Source organism: Schistocerca piceifrons, chromosome 7, assembly GCF_021461385.2.
Source record: "Schistocerca piceifrons isolate TAMUIC-IGC-003096 chromosome 7, iqSchPice1.1, whole genome shotgun sequence".
In the NCBI taxonomy this organism is placed as follows: Eukaryota; Metazoa; Arthropoda; class Insecta; order Orthoptera; family Acrididae; genus Schistocerca; species Schistocerca piceifrons.
The window spans coordinates 191,795,326-191,806,418 of NC_060144.1; the positions used below are offsets into that span (position 1 = coordinate 191,795,326).

The 11,093-nt window shown below is 37.3% G+C and overlaps 1 protein-coding gene across 3 annotated transcripts in view; it reads left to right on the top strand.

The window, feature by feature from the left end:
- Positions 1 to 10,721, top strand: part of LOC124805288 (THO complex subunit 2) — a 318,134-nt gene extending 307,413 nt beyond the window's left edge. For all 3 annotated transcript variants that reach the window (XM_047265797.1, XM_047265799.1, XM_047265798.1), the window contains 2 exons: positions 6,798 to 6,859; positions 10,187 to 10,721. In XM_047265797.1, the coding sequence (XP_047121753.1) occupies positions 6,798 to 6,859; positions 10,187 to 10,217 (93 nt within the window). In that variant the 3' untranslated portion in view covers positions 10,218 to 10,721. The remainder of the gene's footprint in view (positions 1 to 6,797; positions 6,860 to 10,186) is intronic.
- The last annotated feature ends 372 nt before the right edge of the window (positions 10,722 to 11,093 follow it).

Below are 11,093 nucleotides of genomic sequence, written 5' to 3' on the forward strand. Positions count from 1 at the left end.
CTGTGTTCATGTGTCATTAAACTGTCACTGTAGACGCTGGAGAAATGTGAGTGATCTACCTGTAGAAGTTTTATAGTCACAGAGATTTCAATTTAAGTTATTAAATACATAACATTAAAGTAACCCAGGATTTGAAAACTTGTAAACATTAGCATTTGCATTTTTGCAGGTGTATGTTAAATGATTGATCACATTTTATTAACAGAATTTTATTTTTTATTGGCAGGAGATGGTTGAATTCTACTCGTACATTGCCAACTCCTGTAAAACCAATAGGTGCTTCTTACTCTAGCTGTGCATACATAGTAGGTGACTTTTCTTGCGGTGGTAACACCACAAAGACAAACTGTGTGGAATTAATTTCCACCTTGACACATCCAATTGCATTGAACTCAGCCCAGTGAAGGACAAACTCCCAGTGTTCTTCACTGAAGGAAATCTTTGTCCTCGGTAAACAGCAGACAGTGTAGAAAATAATACATAGTGATAATGAGACGAGAGAGGACTTAAGGAAATAACTCGACTACCTGAGCTATAAGTGATGGTCAAATGAAAATGAGACAGATGGAAAAAAGTAAGTGAGCTAGCTGGTAATTACTTCAAAAGTAACTGTTTATGCACGTATGCCACTGTGAGACAAGATGATCAGTTCCTTCCTGGAAAAATGTTTGCAGTTGGCTATGGAACCATGATTGTACCCAGGCATTCGTCCAAAGCAAATCGACATTCACAAATGTCTTTGTATGGGGCTCCAAAAATATGGAAATCACGTCGGGAGAGATCGGGACTGTATGGAAGATGTGGAAGGGCTTCCCAGTGAAACTTCTGCTGCAGCATACTCAACATAGCCTTGACAACGTACGGCCCACATGCTGTCAAGGTTGTTTAGAGTATGTTTCAGAAGAACTGCTGGGAACCCCTTACAGGTCCTACACTCAGTCCCGACCTCTGCCCACGTGAATTCCATATTGTTTGTGCACAGAAGAAAGACATTCATTGCCGTCAAATTGATTCTGATCAAGTGGTGCACACGTGGGTACAATCACAGTTCAGTAGGCAACTGCAAACATTTGCCATGAAGCCTCTGACCATCGTGTCTCACTGGCATAAGTGTATTAACATCGCCAGTGATTATATGTGATATAATGAACAGTTTACTTACTTTCCCAACTGTCTCATTTTCATTTGACTGCCCCTTATAGACAGCCAGGACAGTGGAGCTGAGGATTTTCTACAAGATGACAGTCACTGAATACCACTGGGAATTGGAATACACAAGAATGCGCCATGATAGACTTGGTCATATATAAATATTTAGGTGACTCTATAACAGATAGAAACAGGAGCAACAAGGGAATAATAGAGTGCTAGGAGATGACCAATAATATACACACAATGAAAAATATATCTACAGATGCAAAACTCAGACATTAAAAGACAACTGTGAGGAATGTGGCACTTTGTGCAGCTGAGATGATAACACTAGGAATACATGGTGCAAAACAGTGGAGAAAGATAGCGAGAAATATTGGACACTGAAAGGACTGATGATGGAGGGATGTCAACGTGTAGTGAAGAACTGTGTGTGTTCATGAGGACAGTGTCATGAAAAATCAAAACTAAAGTCTTCATGATTTTCAGGACATGTACCGAGGATGAATTACCAAAGTGTGTGGGAAACTGCATGTTGTACAGGAGGAGAGACTGGCACCAAGCACACACCGATCAATATGGCAGAGATCAACAACAACAGAAAAGCATACAGTACAGGAAAAGGGTTGTGTGTGAGGCAGAAAAGAGAATAGGATACTGAAGATCATGAGAGAAGAAGAGAAAAGATGGATATCTTCTAGGAGTTGAAGAAAATTCAATCCATGAAGAAACTACCTATTGTCCTATTGATGCCATAATCAAAGAAGAACTAATACATTAAAATTACCATTGCCTGATGAACTAATTCCACCATCTTCTGAAAGTAATCTTTCACTTTAGTTGCTATGGGCAAAAAAGGATGCAAGCAAAAAATACTAGCTCCAGGACAGGGATGGTAGAAAAGCAGCATTATTGAGAAAGTAAATGACATATTAGTCAGTAAGGCAAGCTTATTGAAACTAAAACATTCAAGGACTTCTATTGTTCACACACATGCAAAAATGTCCTAAGAAAAACAAAACAATATGTTTGTTTCAGGAAATTCACTCTGCACCAAACAAAATTATTTTTACTAGAATAAAGTAGTCACAAGTATATTAAAATGTGGGACAAAAATATAAATTCTACAAAAAAGAAATATTTCATAAGTGATCTACTGAAATAAGAATGTGGATTGTGACCACAATTCCTGTGTACACATTAGGCATTGAGGGTAGCAATTAGTTTGAAAAAGTTGAAATCTCAGGGAAATTAATAGTGTGTGTCATAAAAATAAAGTGAATGACAAAATGTGCAACATACAGCAGTCTTTTTCAATTTATAAATTTTCTGACCTCTATAATAAGTTTTGTCTTTGCCTGAGGATTTTATATGTACCTCTCTCTCTCTCTCTCTCTCTCTCTCTCTCTCTCTCTCTGTGTGTGTGTGTGTGTGTGTGTGTGTGTGTGTGTGTGTGTGTGTGTGTGTTGCAAATTTTGTCATTCGCCTTATTTTTATTACGCATATGTTCAGTGATTTTGCTACCATAATTTCAGTTTCAGATTAAGAAAGACCAGAATGCACACTTCAAATAAAGCCCTGTTTTCAAATCATCTGGGTTGCGATATGTGTCCCAAAATTCTGTTCAGACAACACTTCTGACTACTAAACAATTTCCACAGGTCAAATTGTTAATTGCTACTTGTAGTCTGACTTTTGCCATCTGGGGGATGTTGACAGTGTACCCTCAAATGTCTGTGAATAATTTTTCTTAATGCAGTTGGGTATATCTTTTGTGTGCCAGCAATTGTGCTTTCTAAACACAATAGGTGTAGATGTTTGTCTATGAGCCCGTATAAGTCTGTGGAAGTTGTGAATGTGAGGAGAGGATGAGGAGGGGGCAGAAGACTTGTTACATATGATTCATTTTTTATCACCTTTTGAAAATTATGTGCATTCGTTTCATTGTCCATCATGTATTAACAAATAACGTCTTATATTGTTAGTGTGGTGTAAGATGTCATTTGTTACTAAGGGAACACTTCCTTCTAAGAGAGTGACCTTCAACGCCGTGGGTATAAATCTCACTGTTCAAACATTACAGGGCTCTTACCACAGTAGTGCTGCCAGTAATAATATCAGTTGACTAATATTTTGTTCTGCATGAGTCAATATGGACAAAAGTAAAATTTCCAGAAACCTCAGTAAAAAAAATGTAAAAATTCAGCTGCACTGACCAAATGTGAGTAGATGTTTGAGTCTCACTGTCGTATTCTCATGTGGATCTATGTAATGTTAATACAGTTGTCTGTCTTTACCGTCTTATATGGCATTGGTGGGTTTTCTTTGATGTTTGTGACAACACATCACTAAAAACTCAGAACAAGAAGGTTAAAAAACAAAGTAATGAGCTGTGGATAGAAAATATTCATCAAAAGAGTTACTGGAAAAGGCATAAATCAAGTATTGGTTTCCTGTCCATTTTTGCAGGGTTAAGTTTAAAATAAATTGTGGAAAAGTAACAAATGAAGGGTGAATCCTTCAGAGGCTAACAGCTGAAGGAAGATACTGTTCTGTAGATTAACAGAAGATGAACAATAATCACAAGTAATTATGCAAGGGACCTCTCGTCCTGCTTACATAGTAATGCATGTCTGTAGATATATTTCATTGCTATTATAGTACTTATAATTACCATCTCAGTTTGCTGGCATCTGTAGAGTTTTCTATTTCAACACCATCTCCAATAGTGAATACTAATGTTTGTTGTGTTTGTATACTTTCTGTTGTAGAATACGTATCCACAGCTTGCATTCTACATAATATGACCTTTCTTGCGCCACTTTGTTGTAGGTGTTTTATTTATTTCATTGATGTGTGGTGATTGTGTTTTTCGGTATGGTGGCAGAAAATAAGTGCATTATGGACAAGTTTAAAATACAAACTTTGGGACTTGTATAGAAACTGCATAGTGTTATTCTAGGGGCTAAGATCAACTAAAACAAAACACAGGTTGGAACTTTCATTAATGGTAGAGATGTTGAGCTGCAAGAAAGCTGCAATCTGTTCACACTCTTATTGAATTATGGTACTCTGTTGTAGCTGCACATCGTCAAATGCTGGGTGCCAATATTGTAACATCAACTACATGTGTCTTATGCCTTCAAAAGAGTAATGGTGGTTTATATCCTTGGGTTGTCCAAACTACAATAAAGATTATGAACTAAAAGAAAGCTAGTCCATTGAAGAACGATAACTGCAGAATAGGTGTCATTATTTTGGTTCAGGTCACAATATCAGTTGCTGTCTTTATTGGTCCAAGCATGTTTTCCAGTGGTATCTTTGTGTCTGCTAATTGTGACATTTTTATTGCTATGCTATTAAGACTATCAAAGAGCCACTGAAAGTGAATTTTTCTCTATCCTGTCACTACATTGCACACCCGTTTGCAGCCGTATTTATGTAGCTGTCACTAGGGATGCCACGAATGCTCAGGTGTATTCAGATCATGGTTCTGGATTAGATATTCACCAGTAAAATTCTTTAAACAATCAAACTCACATTTGTCAAACAGATTCAAACATCTGATTATTTGACAAATGAGTTGATGTGTTAAATATTTGAAGTTAAGCCTTTAAGCAAGAAAAACTTTAGGAAACACATGAAATTATGCTTAAAGTTTGCTAGAAGACACGAAGTGTTCGTACTATGAAACACCTGGATAATTGGACTGTATTTGAAACAAAGGCAAATTTTCACGCATCGCAATGTCTAAGACATATACTCTAAACTGTTAGTCGTAAAATGACATAATTTTACAGATACGTTTGATGATATATGTAGATATTGTCTGCAAAGCATGTTGTTGATAGAGTTAGTAGTAAAGAGGTGATAATTAAAACATCATGCCTGATGTTGAAGTTTACTATGCATCATTTTAAGCAGAAGCTAGTTTTTCTCGCATGAAAATGTCCATGACCTCATGTCATCTGAGCAGTGTGTCGTGTGATGATATTTTGCAGGTATATTCATTAGTTTATGAGTGTACTGTATGCAAACTGTGTTGTGAATAGGGTGGGTAGTAAAGAAGTAATAAATTAAAAGTCATGCCTGATGCTGAAGTTCTACTGCATGAACAGCAGAAATGTAGTAAGTGATCATCAATTTTCCTTCTATCATTTTATGAAAGTGTCAGTGGGAAAAAGTTGTGTAAAGGTCTGAAATTTGTTTCTTGGAATTCACAAAGTACATTCATTCTCAAATACTGGATGAATAAAGTCCAGATATTTGCACACCATCAGAAACACTGCCTCAAGACAAACAAGGTTTCTAACTGTAATGCCAGTCTTATTGTGTAAAGCTTTTAACATAAGATTATATCTCTTAATAGGTGGATTATAACAGCATTTTAAATTCGGCTAATAATTATGTGAAATGTTGAAAACCAATTTTTGCTGCCCCAGGAAGTCATTAGATACACAACCTGCATCTGGCACTGTTTTGTAGGATAATCACTTTATTATGTTGATTCTCATTTCATTAAATCGTGTTGTTTTGTCACATTGCAATAGAAAGTAACAGTCGTAGAAGATTGCCACGGTGTGAATTATGAGAGACTGTAGTAAATGATTCATCATCATCAGTATATGTATTCGCGTGTACTCATGGACGCCAAGTGCAGACATCTTATAACAATGGCACAAGTTTGGCTTTATTCCCTGGTTCCGGTCCATATCTTCTTATTATGGTTTTGGTAGTGCCTGCATCCAACCTCCTGGCCCTCTCCCCCTGCCCTCCCCTCCCCCTGCTTTTGTAATTTCTGGTACTTTCATTTCACAGCAGCATTTGCTTATGGACACTTGAGATGGCACAAAATGGTAGGACTCTTAAGACACGCTTCTCTCAGATGTGTTCAGATCATGTCCATTTCAGTCACTTAAGATCCAAAAACATGTTAGTTGCAGATGGCCTTAAGTAGCCTTACGGTATGCCTTAGCGACACGGTTCGTCTTCTCTCATGTTGAGGAAAATTTGGAACACCAAACTGTGTACGATTCCATATGGAAATTCTTTTTATTTTAAGCTGTTTTAGCTAATATCAATTTTGTGTTTTAAAATCATTTTGAATTATATATCACTGTAAATAAATACGGCTTTACATGTGTAAGGAAGTTTGAATGGGTAACTGTTGATTTTGTGGTGTGTAAATTAGAAAGAAAAACCTGATACTGTCTGTTGTTGTATACACCCTTGAGTCTTTGTGATCCACACACCATTAGTAGTTTTAGCTTGATGAAACTGGCAGAGGAAAGTACTGCATAGTGTTATTTTGTTTCATCTATCACAAAAGTGTGTGCATGTGTGTGTGTGTGTGTGTGTGTGTGTGTGTGTGTGTGTGTGTGTGTGTGGGCGCACGCACGCATGTTTGTGTGTGTGTGTGTGTGTGTGTGTGTGTGTGTGTGTGTGTGTGTGTTTGTGTGTGTGTGTTTACGTTTACGAAGGTCTCTCATCCTTTTGTTTGTGACTGTTTGCAGCTTTTTTTAAACTTTTCTGTTCTTGTCTTTCCAGCTGTTTTTGGATTACAAGTCACCACTAAATCCACTACTGTTAACTATAAAAAAATGAGATGTCACATTTAACCATTTTTATTTCTCCTTCTTTTCCAGGACAAATCCCCATATGGAAGAGAACGAGATCGATCCCACGATCGTGAAGGTCGTGACAAACAATATCCTTTATATTACTGTCATATTAACAAGGCACACTTAAAGTGCAGGAAGATTTGAAATGTTTTATTGTGGAAGGATTACATATTTGTAGTTGCAGGCTTTCTCGGCATATCGATCTCATTGCGTTGTGTACGAATAAGATTGATTATAGATCTTTTGTGGTATGCATAAAATTGTGTAATTAGAACATTAATAAGCAGTCATTGGGTGCCAGCGTGTGGTTGTTAGTTTAGTTAATGTTGAGTTAAAGCCTGCAGTTCAATGCAGGTGGCCGGAGGGTGAGTGGGATGTGTGGGAGGAGGTGCCTGTTGCATGAGAGGTGAGTCAACTATTTTGTGTCATTTCTGTCTACACTGGCTAACATTTCTGATGCTGCTGTGGGTCTTAGTCAACAGAAACTACTTTATAACACCAACACAAGAAGATTTTATTGGCTTACTTTGAACCCACTCAGAGAGAGATGTAAGCAAGGGCTTGGGGTGGAAGTTGCTCATAAGGAAGAAAAGAAGTGCAGGTTGCGAAATATTTTAGTGGCTTTTGTACCCTTGGCCCACTTCACTACATTGTTTTGGTCCAATCCTATCTATTGCATATGCTTACTCGAAAAGCTGGGAAGTGTGTGATTGTTCCCCTGTGTACTGAGGATCCAGAGTTTTGGTGTGTTGCTGAGCATAGTCTGAAAAATTCAGTGTCCAGTTCATGCTATGTAAAACCAACTTGTCACTCAGCAATATAGGCAAGTATGCCTTGTCCAGGCATAAAAAGGAAACAAGCATGTTTGGGCTCAAGGGCTACTAGGAAACGTACAATGTCTGTATCCGTGTTAATTGCAGCTGCATCAGACATAACCCCTGCAGTGCCACCTGACACCTGCATGCACTCAACTGATCATCATATCTGACAGTGCAAAGTACTATCCTGATGGTGCCCTCAATTTGGCAAGTGACTGGAAAATAAAATTGCCAGTTTTAATGAAGAAAAGTAGTATTTCTAATTAGCCTCCTTGCATTTTTGGTCTGCTGCAGCACAGGCAGGGAGTGCATCATGTAGTTGTGATGTGTCCTAGCAACCAGATGTTACACCAAGGCAATCGCCTCAAGCATTTACTGCAGGAACTACTCGGTGATGCCTGACATGGCTAGATTACATGCAGAGGAATGCCGTGATGAAGGCAGAGATCCATTGGTGCCTGTTGGCTGCTGTGAGACAACAATCTTCTCAAGATATTGGGAGCTTGTTAATCTCTTACCAGATGTGTTCATATACAGTAACATTGCCTCCAAAATGCAGTTTCAAAAGACAAAAATAAATTATGACATTGTGTTGGGACTGGAGCTGTTTTTCACTAAACAACTCCGGGATATTGTTGCTGCGTTTGACTTGTTAGTGGTTGAGTTTGATCTGATCTGACTGTAAGTTTTTGGAATAGTAAGCTGAGCCGGTACCTCATTTCAGTGGTTTTGAGAAAAAAGTGCTGTAAAAGATTTAGTCGAAGGATTTGTAGCAAGTGATCCCAATCTGAGGTAAATCTGAAAAGGAAAGTTGTTCAGGTGTCTATGGATGGCCCTAATATTAATAAGACATTCTTAAGAGAGATGAAACCCAAGCTTAAATTTGAGGGTAATGCAGAGGGTTCAATGCTTTTGGACTTTGGGACATGGGTCACACATATAGTACATGGTGACCTTGACATGTTGTACTAGCATCGGTTAGAACCTTGTTCAGTTTCTGAGAGCTTTATGTAATCTGTTTAAGAAGTTCTCTTCCTCCAAGCAGATTTCAACAATATTACAAGCATCTCTGTTTTTCCATAGAAGTTTTCCACTTTTTGGAAATCAATGTCAGTCTGGGCTCTGTAAATATTAACAGCTGTTTAAAAATGTGTAAAGGAATTAGAAAGAGTAAAGAAAGAACAGAAGTAGCTAAAACGAAAAACCAAGCTCACTACAGGAATTCTTAAAGTGTCATAGCTAACAAGTAGTGCCTAGATGGTGATAGCTCATCTCATTTTTTTATACTGTGACTGCTCAGATTGAGTTGTTTCTGAGTAATTTTCTCTCAGGTGCTCCCTTTAACTCCCTCCCTCTATACTTCCTTCCAATCTATAGTCAGAGGCTAATGAAGGAATTTGTCAAACTAGTTTTTAGAAACAGACTAGCTTCATAACAGGTCTGAATGACAGTATGAATCAGTTCCAACCTCAGAAAGTGGACATCAGGTAAGAACCAAAGACCTCTGGGTCAATCAGAGAAAGATATTTGGTGTTTTGTAATGAGTGCCTTACATTTATGAAGAGTGTGGTATCCAGGGTTTTGTTTTTATGTCTGTGTGCGCCCAACAGCTGATGGTTCTTAACGAAATGTTTATTACTAGTGTTTTACTTGCTTTGCAGCCTAGTTCCGTTCTACACTGCCAAGTCACATTAATGTGACCACATATTAAAAGCCTGAATCTGTTACCCAAGAATAGGTGCATACTTTTGTTGATTCATTGTGCCTTCCAGAATGATGGGATCACCCAGGGAGTGCCACAAAAACATTCCCCATAGCACTCGCTCCACCATCCTGGACCCTTGCAATAATTGTTGCAGGGTGTTTGCTTTCAGGCGTCTCACACTGTACTCATCAACATCCATCTATCCAAAGGAGTATAAAACTTAATAGTTGCATGAACTAGGCACCTGCTGCGGAGGTCCATACGCAGCAACATTTGCTGAACGGTCATTGAGAGGAGACTTTTGGTAGCTTCTTGGTTCATCTGGGCAGTCAGCTGCTGAAAAGTTGCACGTATGTTTGCCCTTACTCTTCATTCTGTTGGCAGAACCTAATATGTTTATTTCTTTGTTAAAATAAGCCATGCTTATTTTAAGGTGTTTTTTCTTTCAACTCAGACTATAGCCCCCATTATTTTCCTGTATATTGACAAAATTTGTAGATTTTATCATGAAATAAAACTAAATTGATAGGGGTCCAAGCAAAATGCATCCCTGGAGAAATCACACATTGGTTATTTATTTATTAAGAATCACTGTACACCCTGTTCCCCCAACACCTCCCCTGTATAGTTAATGTTTGTCTTGGTAGGAAGTATACACAGTAAGAGAAATAATGTCCGTATATGATACTTACAGAAAATTGCTTTGACCAGGATGTAGAGAGACGGTGCTTAAACGAAAATTTAAAAATATAAAATGGAATTAAGATAATTTTTGAAAAGAAAGAACGAAGAAAGATTATGTGTGTTTGCTTTGTTTCTTACCTGTTTATGTATATATTTAATTTCTGTGTCATTCTTTCAGTATACTTGTTTTCCTTAACATGCTTTACTCGTCGTTCGAATGAAGGCAAACGAAGATGATGGCCATGTTGATGCATTTTATTTTCATCTTTCACACAATTTGGTGCTTACCAAACGTAAAGAAGAATGTGTGAATGAACATTAGTGATGTGACTATTTTTCAAACTCAGTTTGAATAGCGTGCATTTCTTTGTTACTTGTGAAAATAGTGTAAATATGTTGTAAATTATTTTTTGAAGATATGTAAAATTGAAAAATGTTTTAAATAACTTTAGATGGAAGTACGTGTGGTGAAATGAAAAGAAAATTAAATAAAATTTGGATCTCAGTATATATTTTGTCTGTATTGGGGATTTGTGTGCACCCCAAATCTTTCACTATGTCAAATGAATAACTAATTTAGTTGCTCAGAGTTCTAAGCAAGACTGGAGTCACATAAATGGTCTTTCATTTTGTTTGTCAGTTTTAAGTAAAGGAAATCTGCCTTGTCTGGAGCAAAAAATCCTCTTTCTCATTGTTTTTGTGAATGATATTTTGGTGTCATTTTTATACAAAATACATGCTCTACCTCAAAAAGTGTTCATTTCAATTCTAGATTTATTTCAATCCTTGTAGTGAGGAATATGGCTGCCCCACTGAAATGATGTAAAGTGAGAAATTCACAAGGCTTTGAAACATCTGGTGAATATTGCCATTTGATTGGGCCTTATTTTGACCAAATTTAAATCCTTAAAGTTAATATTTGTAGAAGATATTTAAGAAACATTAAATTCTCATAAGTTTTTTTTTAATTCTTCTTTCTGGCGTGGGAAAAGTAAACTGACGATTAACAAAAAGGCTAATAAATTAAGAGCTCAGAATTAGTGTATGTCAGCTAAAGACAAAAATACACAATAAAACAAGTGTGAGTTGGGGAAACGTGAAACGCAGTATTCT